Source organism: Rattus norvegicus, chromosome 6, assembly GCF_021556685.1.
Source record: "Rattus norvegicus strain SHRSP/BbbUtx chromosome 6, alternate assembly SHRSP_T2T, whole genome shotgun sequence".
NCBI classification, from domain to species: domain Eukaryota; kingdom Metazoa; phylum Chordata; class Mammalia; order Rodentia; family Muridae; genus Rattus; species Rattus norvegicus.
Window position 1 is genome coordinate 111,534,957 of NC_141539.1, and position 24,965 is coordinate 111,559,921.

Genomic DNA, 24,965 nt, shown 5'->3' on the forward strand with positions numbered 1-24,965 from the left:
ATAAGACAGCGTGTGAAAAATCCTTCAGCATGCAGTCTGGCACGCAGCGCTTAGCACGTATTAGTCTTCTTTTCTCTTGATCAGTGTTTTGGATCTTCTCAGTCTTCACTGAGACCCTACCATAGCCCAGACTAGCCTGGAATTCACCAGGCTAGTAGTTCCAATCAGCCTCTAACTCACTGTCCTGCCTCAGTTCTCCAATGCTAGGGAGGACACAGGCACAGGCCACCACATCCAGCACTTCAAGTTTGGATGACAGTCAACCCCTGCAGCTCTTAGCCTGATGAATAAGCAGACCTGGACTGGAAGTCCACCCTCATCGCTTATCGTGAGGAGACCCTGAGCAAGCTACAGCAGCAAAGGCTGGTTTCCTCAACCAGCTTTGGAATGGGATTAATTCAGCACTGCCACCACTACCATTACTGTCTTCCAAAGGACTTAACGACCGAGGGCTATTTCCATTCCACTGCTGCTTTTCCTCAACATTTCCCAAACCCAGTGGTTCTCAACCTTCCTCATGCTGCAACCCTTTCACACAGTTCCTCATGTTGTGGTGACCCCAGCCATACATTATTTTGCTGCTACTTCATAACTATAACTCTTCTACTGTTATGAATTATAATGCAAAGATCTGTAGAGGCATTTTAACCCAGCAACATGGGAGTTCTGGCAAGGTATCACATCTAAAGAACTAGGTCTATGATCCGGCTAGAATGATATACCTTTAATCCCAAACAATGAAGGTAAAGTCAGTTTGTAGAAGGAAGTAGCCATATTTGACAGTGACCTCTAATTGAGAGGCAGACAAAGTGATGAATCTGGAGAAAGATTTGACAGAATGAGTCAGAGATAAAACATGACCAACTCCCATGAGAACAGCACATGGAAGAGAGGCTAAGAGCAGCTTAGAGTGAGTCGGGAGAGAGGGTGGTTCAGTTGAGCTCAGTCAATGCAGTGGAATCCGTGCAATTCCATTCAGTTCCTGAGGTCAGTGCAGTCAATGTAGTTCAGTTCGTGGAATTCAGAGGCAGTTTTATTCCAGGCAGAACAGTTTAGTTCTGAGAGAAGCCAGCGTGAATCGGTCAACTCCGAGAGGAGTTTCAGACCACAACAGCTGAGTTGAACCAGCCAATCGGAGTTCAGAAAGAACTAGAAAGGGGGAGTTTACTCAACAGTAAGCCTCTCAGATGACAATTACATCTGGCAAATAAAAGTTACTTTTATAAATGTCCAATATGCAGGATATCTGATATGTGACTTCTGTGAAACAGGTCATGACCCCACATGTTGAGAACCACTTCCCTAACCTCTTGCCCACCACCTCAAGGATCCAGGAAACCTAAGAATGACAGAGCAGTGCAACTCACCCAGCATAATCCCCACTCTGAGGACAAACCTGGTGACTTGGTGGAACTCTAAGGAAGTCTGGATTTAACCAGTTGGCTGTGGCCTCGTTTCCTCTGTTCGCCAACCATTAAGCTCCACCTTCAGAGCCACAAACTCCTTTCATGAGTGATTTCCCATAAATCAATGGGGTCATTTTTGTTCACAAAAGCCTGCTACTTCCTTAATCCCAAATGGTCTTTACAAAGGAAGCCAAGGACCTGGATTTTGGGATTTCGGATGTAGTCATCTGACTTGGCTTTGCTCGTGTGATCATTATGGTACAATGTGGCTTATCCCTCAGAGCTGCCTAGCATTCTTGGGTGGCTGGGAGCACATTCTCAGGATTAAGCTCCAGCCCTGTGCTCTCAGTTCTTCAGTGGGTCAGTGTCCCCACAGCCACCCCGGTCTTCCACAGACTCTGTCTTAGGACCTCATGCTGTATTCCTTACAGAGGTCCAAGAATGACTTCTGTTGCAGTATTTGGACTGCAGTCTGGAGTCTCCATTATGCTCCACTTGCCCACGTCAGTTACTCATCAGCAGGTTCTAATGTGTATACATTACTAGTCAAGGAGTATGCAAACGTTTTAATTTTATTTTACCTTTACTTCTCTGCGCGTGTGGGAGTAGGGCAGGGTGGAGGCGGTGCACATGAGTGTGTGTAATAGTCAGAAGACAACTTTCCTATCTTTTACCATAGGGCCGAGGGGTTAAATTCAGGTCACAAAGCTTAGCAGTAAGTGCCTTTACCTACTGAACTATCTTGCCAGCCCTCATATTAGTAGCTCCAGGATTCTATATTGATTTAGGCTTGCATATCACCATCTTTGTGACGTTCCTGCATGCACACCACTGTGGGAAGACAAGAAGCAGAATGTGAAAATCATCTTCATGCAATTGCTCATGGGGACTTGATCTTAGGTGGCATTTCAGTGGTGGCCACTCTGTTTGCCTGAGAGACCAGGGCCTAGCCTCTTGGCCTCAGGTGCTGTTGTAAATTATAAAAAAAAAATAAAATACTGTCTTTTATCCCCCACTAGGTCCCCAAGATATCCGATAGAGATCTTAATCTCAGTTAGCAAAGCCTCTCACCCGCTTTGCTCCATCCCACATCGCACCGCCGAAGGCCTCTCTCTGAGCCTGGCAACAATCTCTCTACCCATCCAGTTCCCAAGGCAGGCTGCCACCATGGTAGAAATATACATCCTAATTCCATGGTGGCTCAGTGTCCCAGCTGCTGCACACTCCCTTACACTTAAATCACTACAAGAAAGAACACACAGCACAATAACTTCTGATCCAATTGATAAGATATAATTGCCCACCTAGACACACAAAGCCCTGTACACATCCATCCCTTAAGAACATTCATAACAACCTGTATAGGTACAGAGTGGAATCTTAACATCAGCTACCACGTTGTCCTCTCCTCAGCTTCTCCCAGCCTTCTCTTCCTTCAAATGTTTTTCCTGCCCATCCTTCCTTCTCATCCAATGACAGGCCTCGTTCTATCCTCTACTGGCCCTCACCTGTATTTTACAAATTAAATGAGGAGAAGGTTCTGATGAAGTCACCTGACTCCTGAGTACGTGACTAGGCAGCCATTCTTGGGGCAGCGGAATTAGCATCAAAATACAGATAACTCCAGGGCAAACCATCACACCCAGGAGTTCTTGGTGTGGATTGTATGGAATGGCAATAGAACATAGTGTATTTGAGCCCATTTAAAAGCTCTTATATGTGGTCATTTTGTTACTTACCTGTGCCGTCCAAGTTTCCCTGAAGAGCTGTCCAGTCTGTGGGCTTAGCTTCAGATTAATTATTAGTTTATAAGACCACTACTAATGTACATAGAACTACATAGTTACACATATTTACTAGGTCATCTCATTATGGGAAATGTCCTTGGGAGAGCAACTTCATATTGCGTGTTTAAGATTACTTATATGAAGGCTAGAGAGATGCTCAATGACTAAGAGCACTTGCTGAGAGGACCGGGTTCAGTTTCCAGCACCCTCATGGTACTTCACACTTACTAGAATTCCAGTTCTATGTGTGTGCTCCTGCACACAGATGGGACACATAAGTCACACATGCTCACACACACATAAAAATAAATCTAAAATAAAGATCAATCATATGGGCTTTAAACAATCTGATTTTTGGACATCTTGAGTCTCATGTTTTTGCAGAGCTCTGATTTTTTTTTTTTGAAAAGAAAAAGACCTTAACAATGCTTTTTACATTAGCTTCACATGCATGCTCTCCCCTCCCATTCATTCTCTCTCTCTCTCTCTCTCTCTCTCTCTGTCTCTCTGTCTCTGTCTCTCTCTGTCTCTCTCTGTCTCTCTCTCTCTCTCTGTTCATGCACATAAGTGGCATTGTGCATACTGTGATGAGTGTATAGTGGACAGTGTGATGAGGTGTGTAGTATGTGCTGAGGTAGAAGGCGGTAGAGGTGACGGCTTGAATGAATATATAGCACAGCAAAGCATGATATATAAAATATATCTGCCCCTCAAGGAGCAGAGCAAACCCAGATCAGATCATAGGAGACCAGACCTGAGGGCAGCCCTCAGAGCTAGAGGGTTTTCCTACAGAAAGAGGTAGTGACCCAGTGAAGGGACACCTTCTGTTCTGCATCAGAGAGCTAGTTCCCAGGAACTCTGAAGTTCAGAGGAATGGTCTAGGAAAAGAATGAACTCTTGGGAGCCCAGACCTGGGGTTCACAGTGAGATTACCTTTCTCAGAATAGCCTGGGATGCCTGAGAGGTAGGTGGCCAAAGGAGATATGAATTTGGGTCTTTAAGACTGTGTTGAGGTTCTTGTTTCTTTTCTGTGTAGTCCAGGCTATCCTGGAACTCACTCTGTAGATCAGGCTGGCCTGGAACTCAAGAGATCTGCCTGCCTTTGCCTTCTAAGGGCTGGGATTAAAGGCGTGTGTCACCAGCACCCAGTGGGGCTCTTGTTTCTTGATGTAGAAGAGTCCACCTTGCCAATAGCATGTGTCAGGAAGATGAAATGCCCAGGACTTAAATAAGTGCTCAGATGGGGACCAATCATTCCTCCCTGTTCCACATGGACCAAACCCTCATTACTGTGTGCATCTAAAGTTCTCTGATAGCAGCGTGTGAGTATGTATATGTGAGTGTGTGTGTGAGTGTGTGTGAGAGTGTATGTGTGAGTGTGTGAGTGTGTGTGAGTGTGTGAGAGTGTGTGTGTGAGTGTGTGTGAGAGTGTATGTGTGAGTGTGTGTGAGAGTGTATGTGTGAGTGTGTGAGTGTGTGTGAGTGTGTGAGTGTGTGTGAGTGTGAGAGTGTGTGAGAGTGTATGTGTGAGTGTGTGAGTGTGTGTGAGTGTGAGAGTGTGTGTGAGAGTGTATATGTGAGTGTGTGAGTGTGTGAGTGTGTGAGAGTGTGTGTGAGTGTGTGTGAGTGTGAGAGTGTGTGTGTGAGGATGTATGTGAATGTGAGTGTGTGATTGTGTATGGATATGTGTGTGAATGTGTGAGGAGTATATAAATATGTGTGAGTGTGTGAGTATGGATGTGTATGTGAGAGTGTATGTGAGTGTGTAAGTATGTATGTATGTTTATTTGAGTGTGTATGTGTGTGTGTGTATGAGTGAGTTTGTTTGTGTGTTGTGTATATATGCATATTTGTGTATGTGTGTTTAAGGGTGTGTGTGTATGTAGGTGTGAGTGTGTGTGTGAGTATATGTGTGTGTATGCGTGTGAGTGTGCTTTGTGTATGAGTATTGTGTGTGTGTATGTGTGTGTGCGCGCGCGTGTGTGTGTGTGTGTGTGTGTGTGTGTGTGTGTGTAAGAGAGAGAGAGAGAGAGAGAGAGAGAGAGAGAGAGAGAGAGAGAGAGAGAGAGAAAGAGAGAAGAGAAACCTGGAGTAGTCTCCTTACAGTCTGGTCAATACTCTGACCCCACAACCAGCCAAGACCAGGGAGGGGGTTGAGCTAGGGTTCTTATTGAATTGTAACTCACACAATGAGTCACTGATGGCAGATGATAACCGATTATTTGAATGGTGATGGGGCAGTGGTTCTGTGGACCTCAGAGATGACGCAGCATATGTTGCCTTTTATAATAAGTTAGATGTGTGGGTTTGGTAGGAGGTGAAAGGACCAGAGTTAGCCCAGGACACACCGAAACCAAGTTCTCAGCACAAAATGAGTTTATTTGCCCCAGAGAAACAAAGTATAGGGAATAAGAGTCAGAGACAGAAGACAGAGGACAAGGGAGAAAAGAAAAGGGGAAAGGGAGAGTGGGGGGAAGGGCTATTTGCCCCTGTGGGCCAAAGGACTGCCTCTGGATAGAGAGGAGGCAGATGTGGCCCATTCGTGAATGGCAGTTAATAAAGAGAAAAGGGGAAAGCCCTGGGTTAGGTTGACTTGGTTTGTTTTGATTGGGCATTGTTTTAATTAGCTGAGCCAAAAGAGGGCTTTCGATTGCTGGACTTTAACACTTTGATACCTGGATCTTGGTAGTCAGTCACAGGAGGAGGAATTGACCAAATAAGGAAATAGACCTTGGGGGCTGGATTTAGGAATGGAAATTAATGGTTTTCAGCAAGGGGAAGAAGGCTAAATGGCAAAATTCGTTGGCGCTGTTTGCCATGCATGCTTGGGTCTGTGTTTGCCACCCTTGGACCTATTAGAGCCCTTTAAGAGGCAGTCCTTGTGATGGGCCCAAGGCCCTGCTTACATTAGACAGGCTGTCTATCCCTGAGCTCAGGGCCAGCACTGGAGTGCAAATCTTGCTCCACATGCAGCCTGATGGTTTTTTTACTTTATTTTTACTCACCGAATGCATGAACCGAGTGGACATGTGACAGGGACACACAAAGTGTGATAGGGACACACAAAGTAGGTTCTTTTCCAGCTAACCAAAAACTTCAGACTGCACAGACATGTGTTTAACTCTGCCCTGGAAATAGCCCTGACTATTGGCATTACTAAAGTCAATGTTATCAAGCATCCCTGACAGTTACCACTACTGAAGGCTGGTGATATCTTCCTTGAAGTTCCAGAAAGGACAGGCAGATCATGGGAAATGAAAGTTGAGTCTTCCAAAGCTGCCTCTTGAGCCTTTGGTTTGTCACATGTTTGGTATTTTTGGTTTTTTTGTTTGTTTGTTTTTTGTTTTTTGTTTTTTTTTTTTAAACCATCCCTTTGAGAGTGGAATAAAGTGTAGGCAGTGAGCTCATGCGCCCTGGATTCTGTGTGTTGCAACCCCATCCAGCTCTGTTAGCCTTTAGTCACATGGCCTGAGGTAGCTTCTGTGACATTTTCCCTCTCAGGACCATCAGCTGTGACAATGTTGGGTGGTCTCAACTCACCTTTAATCACATGGGAAGTGGAGCTCTGAGTTGAAGGCCACTCTGCTTTATAGACTTCAGGACAGGTAAAGCTACACAGAGAAACCCTGCCTCAAAGAACCAAGACAAGCAATAAAGTGGACAATGATGGGTCCCCTTTTTGTGGGGCTGCTGTGAGGGCCAAGGCATTCCATGGAAAGCTTCATACATTTTGTTATGATTAGTATCAACGTGCACCACACTTGAGACCCGCCCTCTCAGGGACCTTCATTTGGCTAACAAGACACATTTTAAGTAATTATACAAATATAAAATGACTCCTGCTAGGACCTGACTGACCCTGCTTAAGAGGCTACTTCCTTGAGGATTTGAGATGTAAACATAGACTTAGAGAATGTTTGCACTGAAACACTCTAGTCTGGAGAGAGAAGCTGGTGCTCAAAGTCTTTGTGAAAGATAGAAAGGGCCAACATGACAGGGTCCTGGGCAAATTCCAATTTCTAGGGGTTCTAATCTCTTAGGGAATGGAGACTCTTAAGTATCTGTTTAGAATATTTTCATTCCTGACATAATTTGCTGTGAATACTGTGTATTTTGAAGTAAGAGCTTAGAACTGAATGAGTACACCTGTTACCACATAGCTTTGTGTAGACCAGGTTTTCCACCAGGTTATCCATCTATGGATATCTAGTCATCTATTCCTCCATTTCCTCATGACTGAGTGAACACTGGAAGCATAGTCATGGGCTCTTACTGAGCCTTGATATGAAGAGATGGGACAATAAAGCAATTAAAACTCAAAGAGGAAACCCAATTTAGACCTTGTGTTTTGACTTTCTACACTGGTCAGCAAAGTACCTCAAAAGCTACTTGCTCCTGCAGAAGGGTTGCCCCAAGGTTGCATCATTCTCTGTCACCCTGACTAAGGGTCTACATCCTATTGGCTAGAGGAGCTCTCTATGCAGGTTCAACACCACTAGCTCTGGCTCAAAATGTGGATAGAGTAGCCAGAGTCCAGTCTGAGGTATCAGACATGGTGTTGTCATACCAACCGAGATGGTTAAGGATCATGTTGACCTTACCCAGGTCCCCTAGCATTGTCATCTTTGTTTTAGAAATGAAAGAATATTGGATGATTGTCCAAAATCTTCCCTGACAAAATCATCCCTGAGTCTGAGTCTCGTAAATGGAGCACTCCAAGATATATATGTATATATATATAGAGAGAGAGAGAGAGAAAGAGAGAGAGAGAGAAAGAGAGAGAGAGAGACAGAGATAGAGATAGAGATAATGATTATATAAAGACAAAAGTGTCACAATGACACCTGTTATTTACAATGAATATAGGATAATAAAAATAAAATTAATGAATTAATTATTCCGGCATCAGCTCTAACACATCCTTGAGACCGAGTAGCTGGTGATGGTCTAGAGGACACAGTGTCTGTCCACTGGGGCCCTTTTCTAGGCATTGGTGTTGTACTACTGAACAAGACTTTAGCCTGAAACCTGATAGATATAGTTTCTTACCTCTACTCAGCTAGAACTCTGGGCAGCTCCGAGCAAGTTTTCAGCCTCCAGAGCTGAAACACACATAGCCTGAGCCTCTAATAACCAGGTCATATAGAGGGTTTCAAAAATACTTTCTAACTGTAATGTTCTATCATTATATCCCATCACATGGCATTTGTGTTATTTATTGTATTTTTATTTTAATCACCTTCTAGAGCAGTAGTCCGCAACCTTCCTAATGTTGCCACCCTTTAATACAGTTCCTCATGTGGTGGTGACCCCCAAACATGAAATTCTTTTTGTTGCTACTTCATAACTGTAACTTTGCTATTTTTATGAATTGTATTGTAAATATCTGACATATGACCTCTGTGAAAGGGCTCATGACCTACAAGTTGAGAACCACTGTTCTAGCTAGAGTCTAAAGCTACCAAAGTGGGAACCCTGCATTTCACATCTTGGTACTGCTTAAAATGCCTTGTAGAGCACCCTTCACAAGGTAGATGCTTAAAAAGATAGACCTGAGTTATTGATTATATTTTATACATTATATTTTAAAATATGTATTTGATTTATTGATTATATAAACAATGAACAGTCAGCCTTTAAAAATGCTTTTTATTTGTGTGTGTGTGTGTGTGTGTGTGTGTGTGTGTGTGTATGTGTGTGTGATATATAGGTGCTCATGGAGGATAGGAGAGGAGGCATCAGATTCAACCACTAGCTACAAGTGATTGTGAGCCCTCTTGTGTGAGTGCTGGTAACAGAACTTGGGTCTTCTGGAAGAACAGCAAATGATCTTAACAGCTGGGCTGTATCTCCAGTCCCTACACTTAGCCTTTTGTTGATGTCTGTGACTACTTCAAAACTAGGAACCATTTGACAGTAATTGACAGAGGAAACGCCTGTGCAGGAAGTAAGTGGGTTGGCAGTGGAAGGGCGTGACAGTAAGGGGGAAGAGCTCTTGTCTGTCTGTCCATCCTGCGTTTGTGGAATAGCAAGCCTGCCTGAGTTGATGAATTTTCTCCAGTTTCTGCTTTGGTATTATGTCACCTGGACGAACAGATGGGGAGGGCCAGGGATGAGGAAAATGAAGACGATAGGAAAGTTGGGGTGTGCGGGTCTTTCATGAGTTGATAGTTCAAGCCAAGCAAGTTTATTGAGAAGACAGCATCTGAAATAATGTTTGCAGGGAAAAATGGGACAGGAGCATCAGATTCTGTCAAGGTATTATACCATGGGATGGACTGAGTAGCAATGTAACCAATCAGTGTTACACAGGCTATCTCAAGTGCACCACAGACTGAGCACTCGGTGGCCTTGGGACAGATAACCACAGGCTTTCAAATTGGGGCAAAGTGGCTTCCCAGGATCCAAAAGGGCAGCTCTCCCAAGGCCCTGGCCCCAGGCCATTACTGACTTGACTGAGCAAGTTCCTGGTTTTTAAACAAGAAACTGTGTTCCCCTCCATATATCCAGGCCCAAGAGAAAGCCTTGGACCGGCCTGGTTCCAAACAACTGAGGGTGACAGGACTTTGGGGAGTTGTATATTGGTTAGTTCCTGCTGAATCACAGTGTTTCTGATCTCAGGGACACCCAGGTTATGTTATCTGCTGGACCCTGGGATATTTATACTCTTAACACTGACACGTGTGTGTGTGTGTGTGTGTGTGTGTGTATGTGTCTGTGTGTGTCTGTGTGTGTGTAACCATTTTACAGTCATGTGTGACCTCACACTACAGAAACTCTGGCTATTGCTAAGTCATTACACAATGAACTGAAGCATTCCTTTTTATAAATGGACTGACAACTCTCTGCTCTCACTGAAGGCACTCTCTGTAGTTAAAGACTGTAGAAGCGTTTCAGCTGCACTCTTACCACTGGGCTAACAGATTCACAGAAACGGATCATTTCAATAGCACGAGAAGAAAAAAGTCAACATTATATTACTGTATTCCAGAGGCAGGGATTGGAAACCATTACTCATTAGTTTGCACTAAAGGAGAGCTAGACTCCTCCATAGTTTTTGGGTCAGAACTGTGTATGAGTTAAGTTCTCAAGGAAATGACCCTTGGTGGGAAAAATAATTCTGGTTTGTGAGGGAGAACTGGAAGTTCAGAATTAAATTATTTTGTATGTGCACATGTATGTGTATAGCATGCTCATGTGGGTGTGTGCATATGTGTGTGCTCATGTGGGTATGTACTCATGTTGACATGAGGTTGGATGTTGACAGTGGGTGCCTTCCATTATTCTCTACCTTTGTTTTTCTGAGACAGGAGTTCATTGATTCTGCTAGGCTGTCTGGCCAATGAGCCCCAGGGATCTATCTCTCTGTCCTTTCAATGTTGGGGTGACAGCCACATGAGACCACACCTAGTTTTTATGTAGGTACCAAGCTACATAAGCTTCTATGTAAGGTATGTGAGCTCAAGCCCTCATGTTTGCATGCCAGGCACTTTCACAGCTGAACCATCTCCCCAACCTGAGAAATTATGTTTCTGAATAGCAGTCTCTAAATTTGTCTCTTGGCGCTTGGCCATTTGATAACTGATTGGTTGTGTCTGTCTTCTACATAGCTTGGAATTGCAATTGGGTTTTTGGTCCCTCCTGTTCTGGTACCCAACATCAAAGACCAGGAAAAGCTTGCCTACCACATCAGCATCATGTTCTACATAATAGGAGGTGTGGCCACTCTCCTCTTCATCCTTGTCATCATCGGTAAGATCATTAGTAGGCTGCTGGTGGGTAGGGAGTGGGGAAGTTATGTCAACCCTGGTTGCACCCTTTGAACATGGCCCTAAAAACCACAGATACTTAGAGACACTGGAGGTCGGGCTTTTTACAGTCATCAGATGTTTTAGCCTGAGTAAATTGTCCCTAATACAGCTCTAATTGGTACTGTGTACTTTAATTTAATTGTGGTTGACCAGTTCTCCATTTCCATCTCACCAGAAGAATTAGATAGACTGCTATTACTTTGAAGAGGCCCCAGGGAGGACCTCCAGTGTCATAGGCATTGTGTTGCAATATCCAATTACAGGCTAGACATGGTGGCACATTCTTTTAATTCCAGCACTTAGGAAGCAAAGGCAGGAGAATCTCTTTGAGTTCAAGGCCAGCCTAATCTATAGAATAAGTTCTAGGACAGCCAAGGTTCTACCCTGTCTCACCCCACCCCCACAAACCCCTTCAATGTCTTATTTCATCCAGTTCCCAGCAACCCAATGAATGAGGTGCCTTGTAGAACCTCTTCAGCAAGGAAGCTAAGACTTGAGGGAAATTCAGGAAGTCATTTTAGATTAGACCACTAGCAAGTGGCTAGGAGTGGATTGAAATCTAAGCTTGTTTAATGCCACACTTGAAATTATAAACAGAAATTGCTCCACAAATGCTAATAATCTGAGCTTAGCCTGAGAATACTTGGGGATCAAATTTCTTCATCCTTATTAATTATGAATAATATATGCACTGTAGAAAAATCTAAAAATAAAAGAGTGCAAAGAAAGGAATGACCATTAATTTGTCCTTGAAAACTTAATTCCAACAAGCAAGCCCAGGTTAGCTGCTATTAACATTTTACACAGGTGTCCAGTTACTCATCCAAGTATTTGATTATTTATGTCTTGGCTGGCCCCTTGTGATCCTTGTACTCTGGAGGCTGAGGCAGGAGGATGACTAATTCAAGGACAACCTATGTTACATAGGGAGACCCTGTCTCAAAGATAACACACAAAGCATCAACAAACCCACAACAAACGTAAACAAAAGAATTAAAAAAGAAACTTATTGCCTCCGTTGTCTCCATGTAAGTGATAAGACCGGGGTGTATTCAGAGATGTCCAAGTAGTTTCTTCCCTGTTAGCCTGTTAGTCACCCATCTAAAGGTTACCCTCTGTCCTAAAGTCTAATCTCAGGTGTAAAGGTTTATCCCTGTGTGCTGGTTCACCTGCAGAGTCGTGTAGTAAAATGTGTACCTCATACCACTGGTCTCTATGGTATTCCATTCCCGGTAGCTTAGTCAGGACAGTGTTCCTTAGGGCTAGCAGCAGGGAGCTGGGAGTGGGAGCAAGGAAGAATGAACTAGCCCAGGGCCTCTTGGTTCCACTGAAGTTTTAAATTCTACCATGCCTGCCTCCAAATGCTTGTGTTTGTGCCAGTGAGGTCCTGGCTCTTTGCAACTGCAAACCTAGGTGGTAGGACATTGCTGTGTATTGCATGGTATTCAGTAGACTGAGTGAAGAATGGACACAAGAGCTTATCTGAGTCCTGGTTTTCATGGTTGCCAAATCCCTTGAGAGAACACCCGATGTTGAGGACCTAAATCACCTTCTTGCATGGAAAGGGAGTTGAGCAGCCAGGACAATGGATGTCACATTCTAGCGGGAGAATTTATCCAAAACTATTACTGGAGAAGGAAGAGGCAGGGCTCTGAAGTCAAAGCTGGAATGGTTGGCGGTGGGGGGTGCTTTGATCTGCACGGAGAGCCAACCTCATTTCCAGAACTTCCTCTGGAAGGCAGACTGTTCACCTTCCAGGAGAGGCCTCATGGGGCTTGCCAGAGGCCGTGTGGTGCTTGCTTGTGATGATGGGGAAGAACCAGTTTAGTGAAATAATTAGTTAAACACATCAGCACTGCAGAGAGACAGATGCCCCCCCCCCCCCCCCCGGTGGAGTCACATCACACCAATTGTGAGGAACTAGAACTCTAAATGACAGTCTCTCTTCAGCCTTTGACACAAGAGTGGTTGGTCACTCCTGGAGCTTGTCTCTCTCCTGAGTCTCCTTCAGCATTGGTGAAAGTAGGAGTATGCTCTCAACTTCTGCCACTGTGGCTTTCATCGACTCAGGGAACAGCTTGGCTGCCATGTTCCAGACTTGGTGACTCTGTAGTCACTGCTCATCCCCCTTTGGAAGGAGCTCTGGAGCTCAGTCACTCACGGGATACATAACCTTCCAAAGTCCAGCTTTCACTCCCCGACATGTGTGTGTCCCCTTCTGTTTTGTGATAAGTTATTTGCTAGGTATTATGGGCTGCCTTGATCTTTGAACACTCCCTGGGAGGCTCGATGTTTCCAGCCCTCTAGGGGCTATTAAAGAAAAGGCAATAAAATAAAAATGACAGTGTTAGAGTTAGTAACTCAGAGATTGAGTGCTTGCCTTGCCTGCTGGAGGCCTTGGCTCCCATCCCCTCTACAGCCAAAGCAAAAAAGAAAAGAAAAGGCAAGAAAAGGACTTTGGGCAAAGCCTCAGACAATGGGAAATAATTTTAGGAGTTGGGAAGATTTCTCTGGAGTCAACGTTATTTCCTTTACAGTCTCAGTCTCTCCCTAGGTGGTAGAGGCAGCTTGTGTCTGTGCAACTGTGTCCCTGGGATATCCACTGACCGCAGGGATTTCCCATTGTCTCTATTACTTTCCTTTCAGTATTCAAGGAGAAGCCCAAGTACCCTCCCAGCAGGGCCCAGTCCTTGAGCTACGCCTTGGCGACCACTGATGCTTCGTACTTAAGTTCCATTGTCCGGCTCTTCAAAAACCTCAACTTTGTGCTGCTGGTCATCACCTATGGTAAGGTGTACAAGTATCCAGGAGTGCCCAGAACTAGCTTAGTGTGTGTGTGTGTGTGTGTGTGTGTGTGTTTCATACTCTTCCCCAGTCCCAAATGGGCACATCGAGTTGTTTAGGTTGACCCTGGGGGCTCTGCATATGTTGAAAGGTCCATTCTAGAAAAACTATTCCTTTCCCCGAAGGTTCTGACAAGTGTTTGTTGATCTGGCTATCACATCTATACCACAGTTGTGGAAGATCTCCCCTCTCTTGTCGACATCTTAATGCTTAGAATTTAAAATAAAACCTCTCAGTCTAGCTCCCTGCTACACTGAGTTCAGCCAGTGGATTGGGATTGCTGCCTTTTAAAAAATTTTTAATTAACTAATTAATTAATTTATTACTTATTTACTTTATATCTCACTCACTGCCCCCCCTCCCGTGTCACCCTCTCCCACAATCCTCCTTCCCATTCCTTCACTCCTTCTCCTCTGACCAGGTGGGGGCTCCCTGGGATCCCCCAACCCTGGCACTTCAAGTCTCTGGGAGACAAGGTGCTTCCTCTCCCACTGAGTCCAGACAAGGCAGCCCAGCTAGAAGAACATATCCCACACACAGGCAACGGCTTTTGGGATAGACCCTGCTCCAGTTGTTTAGGACCCACACGAAGATCAAGCTGCACATCTGTTACATGTGAGCAGGGAGGCCTAAGTCTAGCCTGTGTATGTTCTTTGGTTGGTGGTTCAGACTCTGAGAGCCACAAGAGTCCAGGTTAGTTGACGCTGTTAGTCTTCCTGTGGAGTTCCTCTTCCCTTCAGGGCCCGCAGGAGTTGCTGCCTGTTCTCCTGTGTAGTTCTTCCGTGGTAACAGTGGATACTTCAGGAGTGATGGAGGGATGCATGAGTAAGTGGGTGAATGAATTAATCTGTAAATCAGTCTTGCCACACAACTTACCCCCCAACTGATTCTCCCTCATCTTGTAACATCAGTGCCCATTTTAAGAAAAGATTTATTTATTCTATAGAAGTACACGGTAGCTCTCTTTAGACGTACCAGAAGAGGACATCAGATCTTGTTACAGATGGTTGTGAGCCACCATGGGGTTGCTGGAATTTGAACTTTGGACCTCTGGGAGAGCAGTTGGTGCTCTTAACCACTGAGCCATCTCTCCAGCCCAGTGCTTTTTTTATAAATGCGCTTGAATGCAACCCAACATTTCCTTTTTCTTTTATTTTCATAGCCTTCGGTATGATAAATTTTAACCTTCAGACTGGCGTACAGCCTTGCCTGACAACACTGATTTAGGTGTCTTCTTTTCAATCTTTAATCAGAACTGAGATCAAAGAACGTTAAATACAAGGTCATAGCCAGACCAGTGGTGGCTCGGGCCTTTAGTCCTAGCACTTGCAAGGCAGAGGCAGACAAATCTCTGAGTTTGAGGCTAGCCTGGTCTACAGAATGAGTTCCAGGACAGCCAGAGCTACACAGAGAAAACCCTGTCTTGAAAAACAAAACAAAACAAAGCAAAAGAACAAGGCCAGAGCTTTCAAAATACCTGTCCTTCAGATGGATTCCAGTCTAATGAACGGTCACTGTTAGTTCAAGAAGTTGTAGGTCGGGACTGGGGATTTAGCTCAGTGGTAGAGCTCTTACCTAGGAAGCACAAGGCCCTGGGTTCGGTCCCCAGCTCCGAAAAAAGAACCAAAAAAGAAGTTGTAGGTCTACCCAAACGCACTGCCTCACAGCCTACACTTGACCATTTAACCATGGGATAAAGATAAAATTAAGTCAAGTGTACAATACACTCAGTAATCTGTGAAACAAAGACATGAGATTGGTTTGACAGGACAAACTAAAGTGCGAATCTTTTGGCCGTGACTCCATGTTTTCTGTGGGTGCACAAGTCATTGCTCCATACCACCCCTGCCATCTGGTGTGAGTTAATTCCTGCTGTTACTGTAATTATCCCCATTTAACAGAGGAAGAGTCTGAAACTCAGAGAGACTAGGTACTTCGACTAAGGCCATACGCTTCAAGTGACAGGGCCAGAATCCAAACATATTTGTTAAACTCAAAAGCCTGCATTTCCTCTCTTGTTACAGAACCCAAGTCTTTTGGACAAAGCTCATGTGAGCCTCCTGTGTCAGCCTCCTCAGTAGCTGGGATTACAGGCATGTACCATCATGCCCAGCATTTTCTTGCATATTCTACAGTTGCCCTGATATTTTCTTCCAGAGCTATGCTTAAAACTGCATGCCAAGGCAGCTGGAGAGATGGCTCATCTTCACTTTTCCCCTTTTCTTTAGCAGACATGGTCTTCTACCTCTCTGAGCACTTCTTGGAGAACTCTGAGAAGTTGACAGAAACATCCGGGAGCTTCTTCTTGTGCTCCTCCCGGAAGGTTTGCACAAAGAATGCATATGAGGAAGGACATTTTGCCTCTTGGCGTCTTAGGATCTCCTGTGCCCATGTTTAGTTGATTTTCCTCCACAGGGCACAGAGTTGCCCAGTGCTCATCTGGCTCTCGCTTGCCCTGTGGAGCTCAGTGTACTGCAATGGCTGTGAGAGCAGAAGCCAGATGCAGACTCCTCACCGACTCTGTAACCGACTCTGAGAAGTCTTACTTTGTTCCCTGTCTTATCACATCCGTCTGATGCCTGTTGACATTATTACTTCTGACAGCTGGGTGTGTGAGGCCACCTTGTGGCTCTGGGAGACGTAAGTACTTACATGCTTTCTGGGGTTGAAGCTGACGCTGAGTGTGGGGTGGGTAGCTGTGGGTCACACAGATGGGGGTTTCTTGTATGATTGGTAGCACGTGTTCCAATGAATGAGTGAAGTGGTAGTCAGAATTGTAAGTCTACTAGACACTGGGCATGCCTCCTGCTCTATTTGGTGAGATGATAATTCAGGAAATAGATAGGAAAGTCTTTTAAATATAATGATTTGGTTAATTTTTTTAAGGTAGGGTCTTGTGGCTCCTAGACTGGCCCAGAATGAGCTGGGGACTGTCTAAAGCTTGTGGTCCTCCTGCCACTACAACCCAAGTGTTGGGATTACAGACGTGTGCCACCACATCTGCTTTATGTGGTAATGGCGATCAATACTAGGACTTAATTCACGGGTAGGCAAGCACTCTGACAACCAAGTTACAGTCCACAGCCCAAGGGAAGTGCTCCTATGTGGTGATAAGGATCTTGGAAAACCTTCGAGTCTACAGCAGTGGTAAGGATGCTGGGGTGGGGGGTGGGGTTGCTAGTCATTCTCTTCCCCCAGGACTGCTAATGGCTCTTGTCACATTGTAGGCGGTATTTAGTCAAGAAAAATGGCTGAGTAGCAGTAAGAACAGTGGCCTTTGTGTCACCAAAACATTGCAACAATGCAGGAAGTTGTCGGAATCTGCTCTTTCATGGTCTGTGTAGAGCCTTATGGACATGTTGGAAGGCTTTAAGCTTCTCCAGGCTGTCCCCATTCCTGCCAGCAGGTGTGTGCTAGATCACGGTCCCAGGTGTCTGACATCTGGTCTGGGAGCCTCTATTTGAGACCCCCTTTCCCTTGGGCTTCTCCTGTCCTACCTTTATTCTACCTTGTAGGAGGGACCAGGACAGAGATCTCAGAGTGCCTATAAGATCCTAGCCTACAAGGAGTTTAACAGAGTACAAAGACATATGTGAGTGCCACCATGAAATTCATTACTTTGTATGTAATATTTTGGGGGCGAGGGGTGAGACAGGGTCTCTCTGTGCAGCCCTGGCTGTCCTAGAACTCACTCTGTAGACCAGGCTGGCTTCAACTCAGATTTGCCAGCCTATGCCTCCTGAGTGCTGGGATTAAAGTCGTGTATACCACCTCCAACTAGTGTGAGTAATTTTTTTCATTAAAAAAATTGATGGGACTGATGCAATGGCTCAGATGGCTCTTGTAGAGGACCTGGGTTTGGTTCCCAGCTCCCACAGAGTGGCTCACAGCATCTGTCACTCCAGTTCCAGGGGACTCAATGCCCTCTTCAGATCTCTGAGGGCACCAGGCCTGCATGTAGTACACAGACATACATTCAGGCAAAAACCCACATGGATATAAAAATAAATTTTTGTTGTTTTGCTTTTCGAGACAGGGTTTCTCTGTGTAGCCATGGCTGTTCTTGGACTTGTTTTGTTGAGCAAGCTGGCCTTGGACTCAGAGTCTACCTGCTTCTGCCTTCTAAGTGCTGAAATTAAGGACATGTGCCACCGTGCCCAACTCTTACAGAAGAAGAAGAGGGTTGGGTGTGGTGGTACATGACTCTAATTCCAGCATTCTTTTTAGAAATATAACTTTTAAAGATTTGTTTTTATCTTATGTATATGAATGCTTTGCCTGAATATCCACATGTGTAACACATGTGCAGCACATGTGCGCCTGTTGAACCGCCTGGGACTGGGGTTAAGGATGATTGTGAGTATGCTTCTGAAAGGAATATTGGGGCTCTGGCTCTTTTTTGATTCCTGGCTGTGGTGAGGTGAGGGTCTTCACTCCACTGCAGATTCCCCACAGTGATGGGCACTGCCCGTCACAGGCCCTAAACAGTGAGGCCAACTCTGAAACCCTGAACCCAAGAGAAACCTTTCTCCCCTAAAAGCTCATTCTCCCAGGTATTGGGCCATAGGGACAGAAATCCAGCCAGCACAGCAAGCTACCTCAAACAGAGAATCCAGTAGCATACATGATTAAAAATTTGGTTTTCTGTGCTTCTCTTCTGGGACTCAGATGCAGACAGCAGAGGTGGAGGCCCGCCTTTCATAAACATTCTAGGCAACTCTGACTTGCCTCAGATTTGGGAAGCCCTGAAGTAGCTGTGGGTAAGGGGCAGTGGTCTTGGGGCTTTTTCTCTTCCATGTGAACCCTACCACCTGTGAGTCTTGGTCTGGTGTTTCATCCTCTGTATTCCTGAAGCCAAACACTAGTTTTAAGAAACATCTAATATGTTTTCCTTTCTCTTTTACCTGTCTCTCTCCTTCCTTCTTTCCTTCCTTCCTCCCTTCCTTCCTTTGTTAAAATGCAGGTTCTCAAGTCCCATTCTAGAAGATTCTTATTTAAAAGAACACATTTTGAACTTTTTAGTGGTCCTTGAGATAGTCTTTTTGGTGTGTGTGTTTTGGGGGCTGGCTTCAAAAAGAGGAAAGGGACTCCCAGTGATGGCTGTCACATCTGCTCTTCTCCTTAGGACCTGCCCATTCCAGTGATGCGCCCCGCAGCATGGCAGGCTCCCGGGGTGTACACACTGCCTCTGCACTGAGCTAATAGGGGCTTTCCTTGCAGTTGTGATCAGAGCTCAGCCCATCCCCGGGTTTTGTGGAGGAGGTGCCGCGCCCTCAGGGCAGAGCCTGCATTTCATGCCCACTCTTCCCACTCTTGGGTGTGAGGTGCTCAACCTTTTGGAGTGCACGTAGGAGTGGACTCACATTGTCTGACTTGTCTGGCAACGTTTGAAGATATGGGGTTGGGCACTAAAGATTGGTTCAAGAGTCATTGCTCACTCCTCTAGGGGGAGTGAATAGAGTGTGGGAAAGACAGGCAGCCTTCCAGAGCTTGCCTCTGCTCCCTGCCCTTCGTCTTTTCCATGGTTGTGGAGCTGGGCACAGGGAGAGGCTATTGATAAACCACACTAAGTCAGTATTTCCAACTTCAGCCTTGTCAGAATCCTCTCGAAGGTTCGCTCAAACACAGATTACGGGAGTTCATTCCCTGAGCCCCGGATGAAGTGGGTCTGGTTACATGCCAATAGATACATGGCCGCTAACTCACTGATCTTGAGTTCAGCTTTAGCACCCTGGGCTGGTATTCCCAGGACTCTTTCCTCACAGAAATGCTAATATTGAAGTGTTCTCCCCGCCCCCCTTCAGTTGCATAATATCTGCTTCCTTGGATTCTGCCCGTCTTGTCATCCCAGCTGGAGACCCAAGTTGAGAACAGGTGTCCACCTAGAGCCAGGTTCACTTGCCTTTGGCAGGGGTCATCCTAGGCCCGGAGGCAGATGGGGGAGCAGGAAGGGTGGGAAGATAACAGGGTGAGAAGAGAAGGAGCAGGACGTTGTTTTGTTTTTCTTTTCCTTGTTCCCTCCCGAATTCCAACTCACCCCACTTTCTAGGACCTTTCTCCTGATGACCATCTTGACTCAGGAATGGAATTCTAAGTGTCTGGGTGTGTGGTGGAAGTTAGTTGGGTTTGCTTTCTAAGGAGACGCTGACTGAACACCAACTAAAGGTTCTCTATATAAGTATTATCTGTGGGTATGTGAGCGTGTGCCTGTGTGTGTCACCGTACACTTGTGGAGGTCAGAGGACAACTTCTTTTCATTCTACCATGTGGGCCCTAGGTGGTAGAATTTGGGTCCTCAGATATGGGAGCAGGTACCCTTACCCACTGAGCCATCTCTCTCTGGTCCTCTGTAGAATGTTGTCTTATGTGACAATTACTAGCCTGGCAGTTGTGATAACTTTAGGTGACACTCGGCATTTGTTGGACCACTTAGGCCTGTCTTGAGGAAGCCACAATGAGCCCAACCTTTTGCATCTGTGGGGTGATCTGTTGAGAGAGGCTGGGATGGGAAGAAATAGTCCTGGCTTGAAGACACCTTTGTCTTAAATCATGAAACCTAGTGGTTAATGTCAAGGGTTCTGGAGACAGCAGGGGTAACTCCTGACCCAGATTTGGGTGGGGATGAAAGTTCTTATCTATTTTGTGTGGGAATCTGGCCTTCACTTTGTATCTTGTTCCCTTGGGAGCCTGATATAGGGAGAGTGTCAGCTATATTTCAGCAGTATTGCTAATGATAAAAAATGAACTGTGATTAAAAATGGACAGACAGACCTAGTCATATCTGACCCCAGGCCATTCAGTGTGTCCTTGAATACAGTGACACTTTTCGCTGGTCCATCCTTTCTGGGCACCTTGGAAAGCAAGGCTGGAGAGCTGTGATCCAGGGAGGTGCTCCACCAGAGAGATTATTGTATTCAACTTTCATTGCTGTTGCTTTATGGTATCTATTTATGCTTGGGTTTTTGTTTTTGTTTGTTTGTTTGTTTGTTTTGTTTTGTTTGTTTTCTTTGGATCTTTTCCAGACTGGCCTTCTTACTCATGACCCTCCTGCCTTGGACTCTAAAAATGCTAGGATTGTGTGGGGTCTGACTACCAGTATGTATCACCTCATTCGGTTTTGCATTTGCCTTTTAACTGTGTGCATTTTTCTCATCTATAGAATGGAGATGCTAACACTATTGACTTCTAGGGAAATTGTAAAACTTGTAAGGTCCTTGGGACAGGGTTAGGACCTATGTATCTGGTGCTGCCGTCACCGGCATTATCTTCATCATCCTCAACATTATTGCTGTTATCCATGAAGGAAGGCCAGGAGGCCCTTTCTTCCTTAGGTCAGTTCCTCTCTCAGCATAGATACTAATTCACTGTGTGGCTTTGGGCAAATCACTTTATTATCTACTTTCTTTCTTTGTTTCCTTCCTTCCTTCCTTCCTTTGTGAATGTGTTTATATATACATACATATATATCTATATATAACATGTTCATAAGCTATATGTTTACATATAGATAAATGTATGTGTGTTTATATATACATATGTGTTCATTGAGTGTATGCATATGTACCTATGTAGAGGCCAGAGGTTAACATTAGGTGTCTTCCTAGGTCACTACCTTTTTAAAAAGTATTTTTTATTTGTTCTTTGAAATGTTCACATATTTATGTAACACATTTTGATTATACCTATCTGCTGCCCCCCTCTGATTGATCGTAGTGTCCCCCATTCTCCCTCCCAATTCACTGTATTCTTTTGAAGCATAGGCTCTGGCTGGAACTCGGAGCTCATCAGTTTGGCTATGTGGGATGGCCAGAGAGCACTGGAATCTGCTTATTTCCGCCCTCCCCCAAAGCTCAGCACTTACACACTCCTGGCTCTGTGTATATAATCTCGGGATGCAAACTCAGGTCTTCATGCTTTAGCTGCAGAAACTTTACACAACCAAGCCTCCTCCCCGGTCCCTTAGCCTCTGTTTCTATCAGTAATTTCTAGGTACTCCATTATTGGTTGAATAAATCGAGGAAGTATGACGTCAACTAAATGCTCACTTGGATGTGGTTTAATGTCACCCAATAGACCCATAGGAGTGGAGAGAGGAGAGAAACAGCCAGCAGGTGGAAGGGTGCCAAGGCTCCAAGGTCTGGATGCTCACAGGGAAAGCAGGCTCATTAGGAGAAGGTGACGAACACCTACTGCTTGTCTGAACCCCGCAGGTCTAGACAAAGCTGATAGAAGGAACATGAATGGTTCTGACCAGAGTGGTCCTGCACAGTCATTCCCAGGGCAGGCTAATCACATACTGTGATTGTATGTGGCTAAGAAAGGGTTACAGTGGCTACTCTGAATTGTTTTCACGCATTTCTTTCAGGAGAACCAGCCTCATATACCCCTGAATTTTTCTCCTCTGAGGACATCACACAGGGTGGTAGTGGGGATGATGATTTCTTCCCTTGCTATAGGACTGCCATGATGCCTGCAGGGAGGAGGGAGATGTTGTTAGCCTGTGGTTTGGGAGGCCGCAGATCCTAATGTGTTTCCTTCCTCCTTCAGGTCTGAATGCTGGTGCTTTCTATGCCTTATCCACTCTGCTGAATCGCATGGTGATCATGCACTTTCCGGTAAGGCTGATTCCCAAGCATGATGGGCAGGGAGATACTGTCTAAGTCTGTCTCTGCAGAAGCTGAGTAGCGATCCACTCTTGGGTCTAGCTAGCTCTAGGTAGTCTCTGATGTGGGGTGTGCTTACAGGATTTGGAGGGAGATGGCCCTGGGTCTCAATATAAGTTTTGGTGGTTTTAAACTATGTCACAGTAGACTATGTCAAAATATTACAATCTTGTTATCATCTGAGACTTCTTTCTTTTCTGCAAAAGATATATAATTGCCTTTCTTCTCCCCTGCCCCCTTGAGACAGAATTCCATTATACAGCCTTGGCCCTTGGCTAGCCTGAAACTTACAAGATCTGCCTGCCTCTGCCTACCTGAGTGCTGGGACTAAAGGCATGCACCATTTTGCCCAGCTACAATTACCTCTTGTAATGTTATTTTTGGAAGAGTAGAGAATAAGAGCTAGAGAAATGAAAGAACACTAGCTACTCTTCCAGGGGACCTGGATTCAGAACTCAGAACCCACATGATGGCTCCAAACCACTTGAAACCTCAGTTCCTGGGGACGAGAAACCTTCTTCTGGCCTCTTGAAACCACTGGGCATGGATGTGGTAGACAGGCATACATGTAGGCAAAACACCCAAACATATAAAATAAAATAAGAGTTTACATAAAAGAGGCTAGAGAATAAGCAACAACACTTGGATCTATGTATAGTCGCATATTTATTATATGGGAAATGTTTAATTTTGAGCTCCTAAGTGTTCTTTTTTTTTTTTAAAGGAAAGACATTCTTGAAAAGATTTATTTATTTTGTACATGAGTACACTGTAGCTGTCTTCTAACACACCAGAAGAGGGCATCAGATCCCATTACAGATGGTTGTGAGCCACCATGTGGTTGCTGGGAATTGAACTCAGGACCTCTGGAAGAGCAGTCAGTGCTCCTAACCACTGAGCCATCTAACTAACTAATTAATTATTATTTTTTTGCTTGTGTGAGACAAGGTCTTTCTATATAGACCTAGCTGTCCTGGAACTAATTAAAGCGTTTAGGAAAAGTGTTTCCAGAGGCTGGATATTGGGAAAGTGAAACAGTGTTATAGAGTCAGGTGCACCAAGGCCATGGATGTCATACTTGCAGGGGCAGAAGCCACCATCATTAGATCTAAGGTCATGGCCCAGCTCTGTCTTTAAAACAATGAGTTCCTGTGACCTTGGGCTAGCAGGTCAGACTCACTCTCCCTCTGTTTTATACCATCAAATACATATAGATTGACTCCTAATTGTGTGATGGGGATTATGAGAATTAAACAATGTCAACATTGTTATATTAATATGTAATATGTAATATTACATATAATATTATATCATACAATAAATTATTATTATTATTGTTGTTGTTATGACTGTCCAACATGTTTTGACATTGTCATCCTCAAATATATTGGGCCACATTCATAGCTATCCTGAGATACCTGACCACAGGGTAAACCCATCTGAATGATAGGGTGAAATAACCGTATGTGCTCCAGGAGAGTTTTTTCCTTCATAAAAATGGAAACTGATACATAAGATAGAACTGCTGTAAGGACTAATTGAAAAATATCTGGGCTGAGTAAGCATGGGGTGTACTTCATTAATCCCAGCAGTTGGGAGGCAGAGGCACGTGGTTCTTTATGAGTTCAAGGCCAACTCAGTCTACCTAGCAAATTCCAGGTCAGACGGAATTTTGTTTCAAAATTTTATATAACTTTCTAATTTATTTTTTCTAATTAAAAAAAAATGTATAGCTTGTAAGTGGTTTTAAGGACAAAATTTGGCCGATCATGTTTTTTTTTAAGGTTTTTTTTTTTTTTTCTTTTTTTTTTTTTTTTTTTCGGAGCTGGGGACCGAACCCAGGGCCTTGTGCTCGCTAGGCAAGCGCTCTACCGCTGAGCTAAATCCCCAACCCCTGGCCGATCATGTTATTCCAGAACACAGGGCCATAGATGCACAGCTAGGGTGTTATTGTTGGTCAGAACAGCTATTGTAGAATTTTCTTGAGGTTGTTGTCTTAGGGGCCATCTTGTCCTGGTATTTGCTGACTACTGGCCACCGTGGGGTGGTCTCTGTGGTCTCCCCAGGGGCAAGAAGTGAATGCTGGAAGAATTGGTCTGACCATTGTCATCGCGGGGATGTTTGGAGCTATGATCTCGGGCATCTGGCTGGATAAATCCAAAACCTACAAGTAAGTGACTCCTTTCCCATCAAGATCACTTTTGAGATGTGTACTAAGAACTCAGTAGTTAGCTCTGGGGCGAAGCAGCGGGAGGTCTAAGTGGTCAAACAGGCAGTTCTGACTGCCTTTCTCTGGCTCCTCATTTACAAAGTGGAACTCTACTCACTCTGTGGGATCTTGGGAGTTGGAGTAGTAGACAGGAAGGCTGGCTTAGCGTTCCTCCCTAACCAAAAGCCTAATGGAAAGAAGAGAGGACGGAGAGGTGAAAACAAAATATGTGTGTAGGGGGTGGC

General features: G+C 44.8%; 1 protein-coding gene across 1 annotated transcript in view; it reads left to right on the forward strand.

Moving 5' to 3' along the window:
• The window catches only part of Flvcr2 (FLVCR choline and putative heme transporter 2), a 63,778-nt gene that overhangs the window by 26,689 nt on the left and 12,124 nt on the right, over positions 1-24,965 (forward strand). Inside the window, 4 exon segments of the mRNA NM_199109.3 lie at positions 10,804-10,945; positions 13,651-13,791; positions 22,396-22,463; positions 24,578-24,681. Coding sequence (NP_954540.3) covers positions 10,804-10,945; positions 13,651-13,791; positions 22,396-22,463; positions 24,578-24,681 — 455 coding nt within the window.